The sequence below is a fragment of the Erpetoichthys calabaricus genome, chromosome 6, assembly GCF_900747795.2.
Source record: "Erpetoichthys calabaricus chromosome 6, fErpCal1.3, whole genome shotgun sequence".
Classification (NCBI taxonomy): Eukaryota; Metazoa; Chordata; class Cladistia; order Polypteriformes; family Polypteridae; genus Erpetoichthys; species Erpetoichthys calabaricus.
Genome location: NC_041399.2, coordinates 207,879,571 through 207,897,099, shown reverse-complemented (window position 1 = coordinate 207,897,099; position 17,529 = coordinate 207,879,571). Strand labels below are relative to the sequence as shown.

Below are 17,529 nucleotides of genomic sequence, written 5' to 3'. Positions count from 1 at the left end.
GTTCAGCACTACAATCAGCTGATGTTGGTACCTCAGTTTCATTTTCGAGTCCAACAAGTCAGAGTATGATTCAGCGGTAACACACAAAATGTCACCCGCGAAGCATTTTGCTTTGAACATTCGCTTTGGTCTCTCGCCAGATGTCGATGCCATTTTAGAGGTTGTTTGCTTTTTGCTACTCATTCACACAAAGGAAATCAAAGTCAAATCAACAAAGCTAACTTTTCTTCTAGCAAAGAGAGTCAAACTAAAACGTATCAACGAGTTTTGTTGCCGTTTAGAGCTGATTACCATCCTCTACCCCTGAATTTCGACAAAAGTCTACATCTGCCCTGAAAGAGTTAAGTCAATTCTGACCACTCCAGAGTGAAGTTACTTTAGTAGGCCACATTGCACAGGTGAACAGCCACTTTACTGATGACCTTTGTTAAGGTCTCATTACATAAAAGTAAATGAGCAAGAAATGCATTTTTGCAGGAACTCCACTGAAGGGATGCAAAAAAAAAAAGTAATGTTTGCAGAGTACGTTCCTGTTAAAGTACAGTTGTTATCAATATCACAAGTATAATTTCTTTATTCTGATTTACTGCCCAGTGCTGAAAAGAAATTGGAGAGCCAACAATGTAATGTAGAGTAAAGAAATACAGTATGTCGAAATGATAAGAACTGAACAGGCTACAATGGAGTGAAATCACTAAGACCCCAAATTTTTCATAGCCTTCCATCAACTGAAATTGATGTAATGACCACCAGGCAGTGCGGCAAATTCAAATTTAAGCTTAGCTGAAGAAAACTGACAGGTTTGGGTCCTAAAGTGTTCTTTGGAAGACAAAATAAGAATAATATCCGAAATGAGGGAGAAAACTGAAAGGCTACAAGTAAAGAGACCTCCTTACAAATAAAAAAATATTCTCTATAATATTTACCGCCATGCATTACCCGTGACTAACAATAAGGCATTCACAGCATTTTTTTTTCCTGCGAGATAAAGTAAAGAAAATATTCAACTGGATAACCGTTCCTTTGTCGGCTATTAAAGTTGGTGACGTAAAGAAGCTCAAAGCTTACACACGGGTCTATCAGTTAAACAAATAGAGAACACAGAGTTAAAGCCCAAGGCATGCTGCTGCTCAGTACATTGAGCCTGACTAACACATCACAGCTTCTACGACGGTTTCCTTCTGAGATTTCTTTTATTTTTTGGTCAGGTGCTAATTAACCTTCAACCTTCAAAACTGCGAGTTACCACTTTAAGGGATTACTAACAGGAATTAACATCATTACTTACCATAGTGAGATCATCACTAATGAATTAAAATGACTGAAGGGAATACTGTTTTGTTAAGTACTTCTAACCCAGTTAACTCAATCATATTACAACATACACACTGTCTACATACTGCATGCCTAATTCTTCAGACAGACAAGCCAAGCGCCAGCATACCATCAACATCCATGCCCAGCAACAACAAAGCACTCCCATTTCTCCTTATAAGAAAACATGCATTAGTCACATATCACAATACAGACATTGTGTAAAATGACAACAACTCTCTCTTTAACACAATAAATATGGATCCCAACTTGAAGAGGAGCAGGGTTATTCAAACCGCTCCACGTAGAATGAAACGAAAATCTGCCTAGAAATGGCTCCACAGTTGTTCAATGCTGTTTGTGCTCATCATTTAAGGATAAACAGCCGTCTGTAATTTAAACCTAGCAGATAAGGATGAAACAGTCAGAGTGAGAGGGCATGTGGAGAAGGAAAACCAGGATATTTATAGTAAGTAACACTGTAGGTATCCATTATGAGCAAGTTATGTAGAATATTATAGGCCTTAATATAAGTGACATAAAACAATAAAACATGACAGTAACATACTTTACCAGCTTTGCTATTTATTATTATTATTGTAAATAGAATATGCAATAAAATATTAATCGAATGTTAATAGCTCTGTTGCTCATGGCAACTTTGGCCTGCTGCGATGAGATGGGCCGAGGCTTGTGGACTTGGCCAACGATATTACCTTCATCACAGCCACTCAGCGAGTGCTCACTGGGTGCACACCAACATTGGACCATGAGACAGCAAAGGTTGGGTTGTGAATCAGTGCTTTGAAAAGCGTTACCAACCCCATCTACGTCGGTCAACACCGCCTCGAGGAAGTGGATCACTTCACCTAACTTGGTAGCATTGTGATGACAGGCGGTCGGTGTGACCAAGCCACTATGTCGGACTGAGAAGGTGATGGCTGCTATTATGCGCCTCTTTGGGGCCTATTTGGAAATCCAACAGTATCTATACCAGTGACATGTGAAAGGTGACCACAACCATCATGAAACGCCTGAATGTGTTCCAGCAACGGTGCCTCCGATGGATCCTTCGTATCTAATACTTTCACAACGTCAGAAATGAAGGAGTATATCGTCAAATCGTCACTCGCCCTTTAGTCAATATTGTCACTGAACGGCGGGTTCGTTTCATGGGCCACATCCTCCGCATGCTTTCCTGTTGTGGGCGCCGTTGCATGGGAAATGGAAGTAAAGGCAACCAAGGCAGACCTGGCAGTACACTTTTCTCTCTTTGTGCAGTGAATTTGGCATGGGACAAAACCAAGGTCGCTGCTGCTGACCACGCTCAATGGAGATTGCTTGGCACCAAATGTGCCACCTGACACAGGAGGAAACAAGTCTAAAAGTAATAGCTAGTGTGAGCCCATGCAGAGAAGGAATACCAGGACATTTACAGTAGGCGTCCATTAAAAGCAGTGCTAAGTCTGCAGGTTATAAAGCATAGTTATATAAGTCTTGACACAAGTGTCATAAAACAATGAAAAATGACTTCACTAGCTTTACTATATTTATGATTATTATTGCAAACAGAATATGTACTAAAATGCTTATAGACTGTTAATAGCTAGTGATAGTAAGTAAAACTTTAGGTATCCATTATGAGCATATAAAGTCTCTAAGTTTTTTTTTTTTTTTTTTTTATATACTTTGTTAATCCTAGAGGGGAAGTTGTTCTTTTGTATGACCTTTGGGGGGTTAGAGGGCAGGGTCAGCCACTGTACAGTGCCCCAGAGTAATCGTCAAGTTAAAAGCCTTACTTAAGGTCCCAATGGAGTGAAGTCCCTTCTGACAGTAACAGGACCGGGCTGGCAACCTTCCATCCTTAGCCACAGAGCCACCACTACGCCCATAGTTAGGTACAAATTCATATAACATATTAGAAGTCTAAATGTTTATAGAATGTTAATAGTAAGAGCCCAAGCAGAGAAGAAATGCCGGGATATTTATAGCAGGTAACACCGTAGGTATCCATTATTAGCATATTAAATCTGCAGATTATAAAGCCTATTATAATTCTTAACGTACAGTAAATGACATAAAACAAGGAAAAGTGACAGTAACATATTTCAATGAGCGTTGCTTTTTTTATGATTAATTATTATTGTAAACAGAACACATAATAAAATGCTTTATAGAACGTTAATAGCTGGCTTATAGTGGACACCCAAACTAAAGTGAGGTTGCAATTTAAAGCACAGAGTATTCCTAAGGGTTCACTCACCAACTGCAGAATGTCTTCATCTTTCGGCATTACACACAGATCAAGGACAGTGTCACTGAAATGAAGAATAAACAAACTGCTTTAAAATTCATGGAGCCAAGAGATCGCTAAACAGCTTTGCTAAATACAGTATGTATTCAAAAATAGTGCAAGTAATAGCTCTGTGCACTGGTAAAGAAAACACGTTTTGCATGATTTATTCGGATGATAAACAGAAATCCAGCAAAACCAAAAAAACAGAGAACTTCTGTGGGTTAAATCTCGGCATTGCTCTGAAATTTACACTAGCAGCACTTCTTGCCTTTGCATGCCTGCTAAAATTGAAGAGACTGCAAGATAATGAAAAATAATTTTCAGATCTAGCTAGAAATACAAGTGAAGTTATGATAAACATAAGGGTTAGATGCACATTCCATATGCAAACGTTCTAGCAATTTTGCTCATGCATATTTCAATACTATCTGGTTCTATTTGTAGCAACAGTCATTCTGAAATGTTAAAGCAGCTATGTGCAAACAGGAAAAATGGCAAAAAAAAAAAAAAAGATTCTATTAAGTGCAGATTTCTTAATGCTGTGCAACTGGTAAACAGAAAGTCAGGAAAACAAAAGCAATCCCATTGTAAAATTGCCTTAATTCTTTCATTTAGTAAGCAGGAAATGTGATGAATAAAATGAAATTATATATTAATGTATAAGCAAGTTTAGAACCATTCATATTAGTATTTAAAGTTAAAGAGTTGCATGGGACATTTTTTTTTTTTAATATATAACAGTCTTCTTTTTAAAGGTTTCACCCCACTCCAGTTCAGAAGCAACATCAACCTCAACCTCAGCCCAGCATGGGACCTAAAATGTTTTGTCCTTCCTCCCTCCCTCACACTGGCAGTATCATCCTGCTCTGGAACTAGAGGTTAAAAGGCTACAAAGTACCAATTGGTTATATTTTATCTTTAGTACATGTCCACCTCTTTCTTAAAGATTTCATTCCAATTTAACCCAAAAGCAAAATGAGTCCTAGCCGCATCACTGAAATCATATCCCATGAAGCATTAAATCAGGTCCCATAAGGCCTCTAGTATCATGTATTGCTGGAACATTCACTTGTCAATAAAGGTAATTTATAACACAGAATGTATTGTTAAAGCATAAACAACATGTGTGATGTTGCCATCAAGAAAGTGACAGTGCCCCTCCAAAAAATAAAGAAAAAACCAAATCGGATTGATCCCAGCTAGGTATTGTTTTAAAAAAAAAATTATATATATATATATATAATAATATATATATAATAATATATATATTATATACACTGTATATCACAGTATTAATAGACTAAAAATGTAAAACCATGTTGCAACTCATTAATGTTGGTGCATCAGATCTAGATTTTCTAATCCTATGACAACCACTGGACTGTCAAGCATAACCCATCTGAAAATAAAGAAAGATGTACCTTTTAAGTATGGACTGGATACTGCACATTTGCATGGTATAAATTAGTGTGGTTGCACAAATAAACGTGTTTAAAATGGGACAAAAAGCCTCCCCAGGGCTGGTTCCAAACTTGTGCCAATACCCTGGCATCTTAGAAAACGAATAATGAATAAAGCAAATGCAGAAAAAGAACAATAGGTCAATGGTTTCGATAAGGATCTCCATATAACCAATTACAGAATTCCCAGCTTTGAGTCCTGCATAAGTTATGAAGACTTGGCACTAAGCTTATTGGGACCAAAAAAAAAACCCTTAGGTTTCATGATGCATAACTACAGTTCTCACCTCTTAACCAAGCTGATCTTAAATTCATCTTTGTGTGAAACACCCACACTTCCCATTTCAAAATATAATATTTACAAAATATTCATCAGATATCAAACTAAACAGAAAGTGCAATCTGATAACGGTAAAGCGGCACGTCTGGACTGATGGAATTCCATTTTACGAGTGTTCACTTAACCGCAAGAATTCTTTATATACCGTACATTGTATTCTTGTACTACAATTAGATATTCGAGCTATCTTTCGTTATAAATTTTATTTTATTTTTGACAGCTGACACTTTCTATAAACTCATTACTTGAAAATAAGTAATATAAAATGAGAACAAACCAAGGCTTAACAAAACTACAACACAGTCATACAGTGCCCTCCATAATGTTTGGGACATTTTTCGTTTATTTCCCCTTCTGCTCCATAGTTTAAAATTATAAATCCAACAATTGTGCACAGACCAGATTTTCATACAATTTGGTCACAACATGTAGAAATGACAATACTTTTTCTACATGGACCCCCACACCCATTTTAGGGCACTATAATGTTTGTGACAATTGGCGTCATAGCTGCTACTCAGTAAAATATCAGTAAAAGTCTACAGCCCCATTTACCCCTGGCAACAACAGACATGTTGTATCTTTACTGAACCAGGAATACAGTGTAAATATAAAGTGTACATCCCTTCGATATTTTGACAGTACATACAATAGAATAGTCTTACATATAAAACGTGTATGCGTGGAAGTGTGTGTGTCTGTCTGGCCTGTATTTTACACAACACTTAATCACAGTGGACACGGAGTATCAGGAGATGATTTTTTTAATCTTTACTCTTCTGTGTGGTGCATTTGTTGGTGAAGATAGATTGACTGATCTGGACTTTGCTGACAATGCTGTCATCTTCACGGAGTCATTGGAAGCTCTGATCAGGGTGCTCGAGAGACTGAGTGAGGAGTCTGAGTGCCTGGGCTGGCGAGTGTCCTGGATAAAAACCAAAGAGCCAGGCCTTTAATGACCTCTTGGGCACGGTCATCAGCAGTGTGTCTGTCTGCGGAGAGAGTGTTGAGCTCGTCGAGAGGTTTACTTACCTCGGCAGTGATATTCATGTCTCTGGTGACTCTTATGAAGTCAGTAGATGGATTAGGAGAGCATAGGGGGGTCATGAGGTCGCTGGAAAGGGGTGTGTGGCGCTCCTGATATCTATGCAAAAGGACGAAGGTCCGAGTCTTTAGAGTCCTGATGCTTCCTGTCTTGCTATATGGTTGTGAGACATGGCTGCTATCCAGTGACCTGAGGGGAAGACTGGACTCCTGTGGTACTGTGTCTCTCCGGAAAATCCTTGGGTACTGTTGGTTTGACTTTGTGTCGAATGAGTGGTTGCTCACAGAGTCCTACATGACCTGCATTGTGAGGGAGTGTCAGTTATGGCTCTACGGCCATGTGGCTCATTTCCCCGAGGGTGATCCAGCTCGTATGATCCTCATTGTTGGGGGATCCGAGTGCTCCGGCAGATAGAGGGTCATTTCCGGAGGTTGGGAGTGGACCGCGTGTCTGCCTGGGGGGTTGCCAACCGGGATCACGAGCTGTTTCGTTGTGTAGTGGGTGAGGCAACGCACTGTACCAGTGCATGCTGCCCAACTTGACTTGAACAACAGACATGTTGTATCTTTACTGAACCAGGATTTACAGTGTAAATATAAAGTGTACATCCCTTCGGTATTTTCACAGTTTATTTTACACAACACTAAATCACAGTGAACACTGAGAATCAGAAGATGATTTTTTGAATCTTTACTCTTCAAAGTGAAAACAGATTTCGGCAAAGCGTTCTACATTAGTTACAGATATAAAACACTAATTAATATTAATCCCTTTAAAATGATACATCTAAATCATCACTGCTGCAGCCAACTGGTTTTGGAATTCCCAAAATTAGTTCAACGGATGTCACCTACCTATAGTTTTAGTTAAATGTTGTACACACTGTGGAAGATGCAGCTTGTGCTAAGTCAGTATGGTTGTCAAACCCTCAGGACAAAGACAAAAGACCTGTTCAAAGAAACTTCAGGCCTCTCCACGGAAAGGTGATTTAAAAGTTCAAGTCATGGGATGGATTAAAAAAAAATGCCATTGAATACCCCATGGAGTCCAGTTAAATCAGACATTAAGAAATGGAACGAATATGGCACAGCATTAAATCCGCCTAGAGCTGGTCACTCACAAAACCTGAGTGATCGTGTAAGATGACAACTAATGAGGAAGGCCACCAAGAGACTTCTGAAAACTCTGAAGGGGTTACAAGATAATCTGCTGCACAGGTAGGTGTAGGTCGCCTCTTTATTGGAGAGTGGCAAAGATAACATCACTGAAATGCAGAGTTTGTCAGAAGGCACATAAGAAACTGTGAAGCTGCAAGAAAGTGCTACGGTCTAATGAGACCGCAATTGATCTTTTTGACTGTCAGACTAAAGACCATGTTTAAACCCTGTAGATTATCAAAAACCAACATCCCCTCCCCCTCCATGAAACAGGGTGGTAGCAGCATCAGGGTGTTGGGATGCTTCTCTGCAGCAGGCTGAGGAAGGCAGCAAAATACAGTAGAACCTCTGGTCACGAACGTTTCCAAACATGTACAAAACAGGTTACGATCAAAAAGTTTGCCAAAATTTTGCATCTGTCTGTTTTGTTTGCGTATATAGGGCCTAACAAAGCAGCTGATGTTGCAAAAGGAGTTATAATGTTAACCAAGCAGAGGCCTCAAGTGCTGGAAGAGCTGGAAAAACTGTTGCTAGTGTGTGAACGAGAAGCAACTTGCAGGGGATAGTGTAAGTGAGCTGATCATATGTGAGAAAGCCAGGAAGATTCATAGCGATCTGCTGAAAAAAAAATCCTTCTTCGAGTGGCGAAGGTGAGGAATTTAAAGCCAGTAGAGGATGGTGTGAAATGTTTCGCAAGAGAAGTGGCATTTAATTCTTTCCCCTGTGCTTAAAACTCATAAAAAAAAAAAAGTCTACAGTGAGCAGTTCGTAAGGGTCTAGCACAAACTCTTACAATGGTCGTTTTCTCTGTTGTTCAAGGTTTTCTCAGTGTTTTTCAATGTTTTTATATTTAGCTTACTATTACACTATGCATTATATGGTATAATTCTAACTATTTTTGTGCCTAACAAATTATATATTTACATACAGTTCATATGGTCTGGAATGGATTAATTGAATTTACATACAATCTTATGTGGAAATTACATTCGGGTCGTACCACAGAGTTTTGGAACGAATTAGACAGACAGAATATGAAAGGCACTATTAGACAGACAGATAGATAGACAGATAGACAGATAGTTAGACTTTATTAATCCCAAGGGGAAATTCACATACTCCACCAGCAGCATACTGATAAAGAACAATATTAAATTAAAGAGTGATAACAATGCAGGTATACAGACAGACAGTAACTTTGTATAATTTTAACATTTACTCCCCCGGGTGGTATTGAAGAGTCGCATATTGTGGTGGAGGAACGATCTCCTCAGTCTGTCAGTGGAGCAGGACGGTGACAGCAGTCTGTCACTGAAGCTGCTCCTCTGTCTGGAGATGATCCTGTTCAGTGGATTCTCTATGATTGACAGGAGTCTGCTCAGCGCCCGTCGCTCTGCCACGGATGTCAAACTGTCCAGCTCCGTACCTACAATAGAGCCTGCCTTCCTCACCAGTTTGTCCAGGCGTGAGGCGTCCCACTTCTTTATGCTGCTTCCCCAGCACACCACTGTGTAGAAGAGGGCGCTTGCCACAACCGTCTGAAAGAACATCTGCAGCATCTTATTGCAGATGTTGAAGGATGCCAGCCTTCTAAGAAAGTATAGTTGGCTCTGTCCTTTCTTACACAGAGCATCAGTATTGCCAGTCCAGTCCAATTTATCATCCAGCTGCACTCCCAGGTATTTATAGGTGTGCACCTTCTGCACACAGTCACCTCTGATGATCACGGGGTCCATGAGGGGCCTGGTCCTCCTAAAATCCACCACCAGATCCTTGGTTTTGCTGGTGTTCAGGTGTAGGTGGTTTGAGTCGCACCATTTAACAAAGTCCTTGATGAGGTTCCTATACTCCTCCTCCTGCCGACTCCTGATGCAGCCCACAATAGCAGTGTTGTCAGTGAACTTTTGCACGTGTCAGGACTCAGAGTTGTATTAGAAGTCCGATGTATATAGGCTGAACAGGACTGGAGAAAGTACAGTCCCCTGCGGCACTCCTGTGTTGCTGACCACAATGTCAGACCTGCAGTTCCCAAGATGCACATACTGAGGTCTGTCTGTAAGATAGTCCACGATCCATGCCACCACGTATAAATCTACTCCCATCTCTGTCAGCTTGTCCCTTAGGAGCATAGGTTGGATGGTGTTGAAGGCACTAGAGAAGTCTAGAAACATAATTCTTACAGCACCACTGCCTCTGTCCAAGTGGGAGAGGGATCGGTGTAACATGTAGATGATGGCATCCTCCGTTCACACCTTCTCCTGGTATGTGAACTGCAGAGGGTCGAGGGCGTGGCAGACCTGTGGCCTTAGGTGGTGAAGCTGCAGCCGCTCCATGGTCTTCATTACATGTGACGTCCGAGCGACAGGCCGGAAGTCGTTCAGCTCACCAGGATGTGATATCTTTGGGACGCGGGTGATGCAAGAATTACAGTTGTGACCAGAGGTACCATTGTATGGGGAAATCCTGGAAACAGTTTGCAGAATTCCCACACCTCAGGAGAAGATTTGTTCTCCAGCAAGGCAACAACCAAAAACACAAAGCCAAAGATACACAGGAATGGCTTCAAAACAAAAATGTCCATGTGCTGAAGTGGCTGAGACAGAGTTCAGGTCTCAAACCAATTGAGAAATCGTGGATGGACTTGAAAAAGAATGTTCACTCACGATCGCCGAGACACCTGACATGACCCTGAGCGGTTTTGAAAACCAGACGAAAAATGGAGGAAACTCAACATGCAAAGCTGATAAAGAGAAAGAGAGACCAATGCACAGACTCAAGGAAGCCAAAGGTCCAGCTAATAAGTATTCACCCCTTTCAAGTCAGCATTTATGTGACCAATTATTGAGTGTTTTATATTTGTAGGTAATTTAGAACACATAGAAAAAGAGATTCTTTAAGAGTGAAAACAGAACTTTGCAGTTCATCAATGTCAATAACCCAAATTGAAGTCACAGCAATTCAGCATTGAATAATAATGAATTGTTTAAAAAAATGCAAGGGGGCAAATACTTTTTATTGGTACTGCATTATCTGGATTACGTCTGCACATATAAATATTGGAGACACACCAGTAAACTAACATGCCCAAAACAGAAATCCTAAGTCACCTTCCTCTTGCAAAATTCAAATCATCTTCAACTTCCAAAGTTGTTTATGCAGTTTGAAAAGATGGCTTTGATTTTACTTTAACAACATGCTTAAAATGCGACTGATATCCATTTCTGACAACCTCCCAAAATGGTCCGAGTGATGCAATCACAGGTGCACTTACAGCTGGCGTTTCATGCAGTCAAGTGCTATTTGACTGTGACCACATCACTTAAAACGCATGTTAATGCCAGGTGTGAAAGCTGCCAAACATTGACTCTAATTACAGTCTCAAATTAATTCCCCCAACCCACTTGGATGAAATCAACGTTTTGAAAATTTTAGCAGTATTCAATTTTAATATGTGTACTTTTCCTAGAGTTACTTTTGCTTACAGATTAGAAGACCATTACTGTACATTACACTATCGGTCAAACGTTTTACAACATCTCAGTTTTTTCATTTTTTCTTTAAATTTAATCAGTTGAAATGCAGTGAATGATCTTAAATGGTGGAAACGTAAGCAGTAAACTCCCAAAGATTTAAATTTAAAGATCAGGTTAGGCAGAATTTATTATCCCAGATGTATATTAGGTTAGCAAAAAGCAAAAATAAGGAAATTTCAGATGATAATAAACTAGCTGACGCCTGCTGTAGTATACGGCGGTGTAAGAATAGGAACGGAAAACGATGAGAAAGGAATTCAGAAATCAAGAACAAATAAATACTTCTTGAAAGACGCAGTGTGCATGTAGAATTTCCGTCCAAGCAGGATTACATGTGAAAGTGATAAATAAATCAGGCTTTCCGAATTTACGTACTATGGCCATGGCATCCTGATAGTTTGGTTGCATGTATCTTGGACTTGCTGGAAATGTGGACGGTAATATTATCATTTTGCCTACACGTACGTTATTTTCAGCGTTTGCTTACAGTGCATCTGATAGTCCTTTGTATTGTTCCACGCGCAGATCTTGTTGATGTAATCTGAGATAGTTGAGACGCTCACCCTCTGTTTTAACATACGCATCTACAACATACTGTTGGAATAGTTTGCCGCTGGAGTGCAAAATACTAAATGTATTCCTCATTGCTAATCTGTACGCGTAAAACTGGCATTGCGTAAGCCTTATTCGCTTGGCGGTTCTTTTATTGGGAACATGTTGTAAATCTTTGTGCCTGCCAATGTCTACGTAAGGGAATAAAAGTGGGTAAACCATAGGATCGCAATTCATATTGAGCGTGGAAATCTGTTTACAGGAGTTGCCTATGGGATGTCCCTTTCAGCAGATGGTTCGCCATCTTCTCCGATGAAAATCCCTGCAACATCGGTGTGACATGTCGGGGCATTGTATTGTCGTAAATTCTGCCCAGGGTTTCCTTGAAAACCATTCGTACAGATGCTGTGGGATTGGACTGAGCGATTTCATGCATGTGTTTGTATGATTTAGCGAAGGGGATGATGGTTCTGAGCATGAAATCTAGCTGGAGAAGTAAATTTTCGCTGCATGCAGAGTTTGCTTTATTTTGTAAGCGTACTTCAGTAGCTTGCGCTATGTCAAAAACATACAACTGTCCATATTCTGGAGAGGTAGAAGTGTTAGCGTATAGTGGAAAGATTTGGTGATAAATTTGCCCGTGTATTTTATAACAGTATGGTCCGTGGCCAGCAGGTTGAGTTATCTGTGCACCCATGGAAGCAAACGCTACAGAAGAGTTGTATTCTCAAAAGTCTTCACGATAATTTTTAACTTCTGATGTTTGCTGTGTAAGAAGCTGTTGTAAAGACACAGGTGGCTCCCGCAAAGGTGGTAAAGCTACTTTACCGTTGTGGCAGCACCTCGAGTACTTGTTGGATGTATTACGCTCAGCAGGCCAGTATAGTGCATGACATGGAAGAGGACGAATAGGAATCGAGAAATGCCATGTCAGCTGCGTGTGGGCGGGACTGGTTTTGAAGAGGAGCCGCAGGCAGCGTGGAGAAGGGTTTAGAAGAGGACAAATACGAATCAAGAAATGCCGTGTCGGCTGCGTGTGGGTGAGACCGGTTTTGAAGTGGAAGCAGGATGAACCAGAAGAGAAATAGATATAAGAGATGGGCCTTCTTCTGGGAACAGCTAATAGGTTACAACCTACTGAAGTGCTGCAGCAATTCAAGAAAATGAAGCCTTGCAAGTTGAAGCAAACAATTTACACAGGTGTCCCAACTTCTGTTCATTACTTAGAAAACCCTGTGTGTGTCTTAAAGAAGAGTTGGAACAGACTGTGTTACTACACCCTCTGAAGTATTACTTGGACAATATTACACTGTAGAATGGCAAGAAAACGGCAATGAACAAATGAAATGAGGGAGAGCATTACCACCCTTGGAAGTGTAGGCCTTTCATTTAGAGAAATAGCAAAAAAATAAATAAATAAATAAATAAATAAAATAAAGTGTCAGTGAGTCCAGTGGTGTCCTATATAATCCAAAAGGCAATTGGAAACAGGAAGAAACTCTGATAGGAAGAGATCTGGCAGAGCCAAAGTCACCAGCCAATCAGAAGACAAGTTTCTGAGGGTCACCAGTTTAAGTGATCGGCACCTCACAGTACCACATCTTCAAGCACAGCTTAACAGTAGTTGAAAAAAACAAGTGTCAGTTTTTACTGTGAAGAGGAGGCTCTCTTCCAGTCTCAGGTAATCCACAGCCAGTGTTTCAAGGCCCTGTTCTGTTCTTTAAGGAATGGCTTTCTTATTGCCACTGGCCCTGTCAAACCAGTAGCACAATGGCCTTCTCTTTTATGTGTGCAAACAGCAGACACAGCAGCGCCCCCTCCTGCTGCTTTAGGGATGTTAACTGACAGAGGGCAAAAAAAGTCACTTCTCTGGAAATAATTGGAAGGGGAAAGCAATTAGGTAAGCATATGCAAGACTGAATTGAATAAATAATATCTGTAGGTCATTACTGTAAAGAGCTGGCATTATCAACTTGCAGCTAAATGGTATTTGAACAAATTAATAACATGGGAACGGTGCAGCAGTGGCTTTTAGAGGGGTGGGGGGTTGAGAGAGTTCAATTAAGCCCCTGATCTCTGGCACCCAGCGCCTGACCTTTCAGTCTCAGATATACACAAACAATTGTGGCAAGCCCCTGAGATTCCATTGTGTACGTTTCATATTCCTGTTATACAATAAAACGGCTCCTTTCCAAGTTCTTATTTTTACTTATAATTTTAAGAAATTACTATGTTTCGACTCATATTATCTAGGTGGGGAACTTGTTTAAGTTTCTTTTGTCTGTTCATTGGGTAATACTGATAATGACTTTATCCTAGTATTGGTCATTCTGCATTAATCCATCCATCCATTTTCCAACCCGCTGAATCCGAACACAGGGTCACGGGGGTCTGCTGGAGCCAATCCCAGCCAACACAGGGCACAAGGCAGGAACCAATCCTGGGCAGGGTGCCAACCCACCGCAGGATCTGCATTAATAGATATTTTTGAATTGGTAATTATTCAGCACTAGCTGTGTAAGCCCGTGCTGTAAAAAGCCCGGGGGTCCTAGAAATTATTGAAATCATCAGGAAAAAAAATTGAAATGTAGAGATGTCTGGTAATTGAAAGGAATTACTCTGGGCATCTCTCTTCTAGGAGGATATCTGTTTTGCCGACGTGCGCACATCGCTTGTGCATTAGCGGCGGGAGGAAAAGCAAAAAGGGATACTGTTTTGCCGATGTTAGCAGCTAAGTGACTTTGCCTTTCTTCTGAGGTTTCGTTTTGCTGACATGCTGGCCTCGCTCTATTAGTGGCTAAGCAAGTTTTCGGTTTCCTCAGAGGTGGAGCCCTTACCCCAAATCCACCTCTCACTTCCAGGCCAGACAGACACACACACTTCCAAGCGTAGACGTTTAAATATAAGATTATTGTATTGTACTGTGGTTACTCTGGTCACGACCGTAATTCGTTCCAAAACTCTGGATGCAACCCGATTTGGTCGCGACCCGAACGTAATTTCCCCATAAGATTGTGTGTAAATACAATGAATCCGTTCCAGACCGTACAAACTATGTAAATATATATATTTTTTAAGCACAAAAATAGTTAATTATACCATAGAATGCACAGTGTAATAGTAAACTAAATGTAAAAACATTGAAAAACACTGAGGAAACCATTGTAAGAGTTCACAGTAGACCCTTACGAACTGCTCGCTGTAAAAACTTTTTATGAGTTTTAAGCATGGGGGAAAAAATTAAATGCCACTTCTCTGGCGAAACTTTTCACACCATCCTCTACTGACTTAAAATTTTTCACCTTCGCCACTCGAAGAAGGATTTTTTTTTCAGCAAATCACCATGAATCTTCCTAGCTTTCTCACATATGATCGGCTCGCTTACGCTATCCCCTGCAACTTGCTTCTCGTTCAACCACGCTAGCAACAGTTTTTCCACCTCTTCCAGCACTTGAGGCCTCTGCTTGGTTAACATTGTAACTCCTTTTGCAACATCAGCTGCTTTGTTAGGCCCTGTATACGCAAACAAAAGAAAATGGGAAACGGAGAATGGGAAATCATTGGCGCATACGAACGCGCGTAGGCAAACTGGCCGCCAGAGCGTGTGGTCGTGAACAGATGCAAAATTTTAGCAAACCTTTTGATCGTAACCCAATTTGTACGTGTTCAGAAACGTTTGTGACCAGAGGTTCTACTGTATATACTTTCAAAAATACTGTGTTTAAAAAAAATGGGCATCAGTTAGTAACAGACCCTCCACTACTGACACACACATCAGTCAATGCAATTCAAGTTCTGTGAAAATGGCAAATTGCATTCTGTAAAAGTTATTGAGCCACCACACACCTCCATTTTAAACTCCATTGCAAAAAGGCCGTTAATAAGCACATATTTAATGTAATCTATTAATGCAGTCTATTATCACTATTACTTTTAAATACGACTCATTGTAACAAAACCATTTAAAAAAAAGAAACATGTCATAACTGACTTTTGGATGAATAATATGAACTGCTCCAACTTTCATATCAGTTAACTCGGGTCGCCAAACACACCTGAAAGTTACACCATGCCAACACTGTCTCACCTATTAATTATTAATTCATTATAGATAAATTGCTGGCTTCGTGACAAGTGTGAAGAAAGTTGACTCAGCAATTGAAGAGGTCAAGACCTAGAATAATACCAGGGAATTTACTGAAACTGCATGTGTGAACAACTGATAGGGCAAGCACTCAAAAATGTTAATGGTGTAACCTAAGGCACCCTGACTACGATTACAGTGAGCCAATCAAAAGCAGCTTGGGTGATGTGTGATTATTTAAAAAAACAGTAATTGTAGGCGTCTGTTGGAATGATCTGTAATGTTACGTCATTAGAATAGTATCTAGAAATTGGAATGACTGAAATAAACAAGCTCTTCCATAGGAGACCAGGAGGAAACTTAAGCTTGGTTACGACTGGATGTCTACACAGGCAGCAAAGAAGCACTGAAATGGCCTGGATGCTGTGCATCGCTGATTGGGTGGATTTAGTGCAAATCTCTGTATCCTTGCTGTTTCTTAAATAGCTCTATTTTATTTTCTAATTTTTAAATGTGCAGTTCAAAATGGATTTTTGAGATTCAAGTTTATTTTGCAAAAATTACATGTGAAAACAGGAGTCTTGTTTCAAGTTAGTTTTCCATGGTGCTACAGTACATTTCCCAAATCCCCCTAAACCTCAAGTCATGGATTTCTCTCTATTAAAATGAAAAAGATGTTTAAAATGTCTCATTGATGCTCCCTCACATGTGTAGGGAGACATCTGCTTTATGCTCTTAATTGGCTCAATGAGGTTAAAGTAGACGAGTTTAACATTGTTAGTGATTTTTTAAACGGATTAAATTTACTAATTTGTTCTGCGATCATTTTACATTTACAGTTGTGTTGCAGGATTACAACACAAGTCAGTTTTCTGTGCACTGCTTACAGTCCCTCCTAGGGTAATGAGTACTGGCATGGTGTAGGAGCAAGCGTCTCCAGAAATCATTACAGCTAGCTTGTCAGCAGCCTTGTGCTCTTGGTATTTTGATATTCGGCAGACTGCTCTACCAGTGCATATAATCAAGTATAACCAAAAACTGACTTAGACCATGTTTCTCTGAATTAGGGAAATTGAGAATTGCCCAAAAAAGATATACTGGGGACCAATCCTGAAAGAAGGCCTGGACAAGGATGTTACCCAGCTAGACACTTTTGTTCTCCGTTCAAATCAGCAATGAGGGGCTGCCATATTTTCTCACCGCCTTCAATTTTGAATATAGGCCTCATGAATAACGACTGTCAAGTGACAGCAATGTTAAGGGCTTAAGAATGGAGACTGGCTATAGAACATGCAACACGTCCTCCTCACTGGCAGGGAAGGAGCCGGATATTACATGGGAGATTGAAAAGTAATGTTTACACACAGCTAGACTTGCTGCTACACAAAATGTTGACTCGGAACTACAATTAGTCAGTGGCAGTGATATTGTTATTCCAAGTCAGTCCTTGAGAGGGCCTGACTGGGTACATAAGACACTCAGACATGACTAGGGGTTCTGCATTTGGAGTTCATATCAGAGACGGTCACCTCAATGAGCAGTAAATTTTCAAAAATGAAGACAAATGTTGTTCCAGTACCATTTCTTGACACACTTCTGCCGAATAATTCATTGGCTGAAAGTCCTCAGTGTTTGTGTGTCATGGAGAAAGATGTACAGCATTGTTCATAATGGCAACCAGTTTTGTTTTAACAATCTCTTTTGCTACGACCTCCAGGAGGTCCAGAGTGTGTCCTATAACTGAGCTT

The 17,529-nt window shown here is 40.3% G+C and overlaps 1 protein-coding gene across 6 annotated transcripts in view; it reads right to left on the bottom strand.

Annotated features, from left to right (window-relative positions):
* LOC114653838 (rho GTPase-activating protein 21-like) overlaps positions 1 to 17,529 on the bottom strand; it is a 406,130-nt gene that overhangs the window by 97,315 nt on the left and 291,286 nt on the right. For all 6 annotated transcript variants that reach the window (XM_028804387.2, XM_051928939.1, XM_051928940.1 and 3 more), the window contains one exon: positions 3,578 to 3,632. In XM_028804387.2, the coding sequence (XP_028660220.2) occupies positions 3,578 to 3,632 (55 nt within the window). The remainder of the gene's footprint in view (positions 1 to 3,577; positions 3,633 to 17,529) is intronic.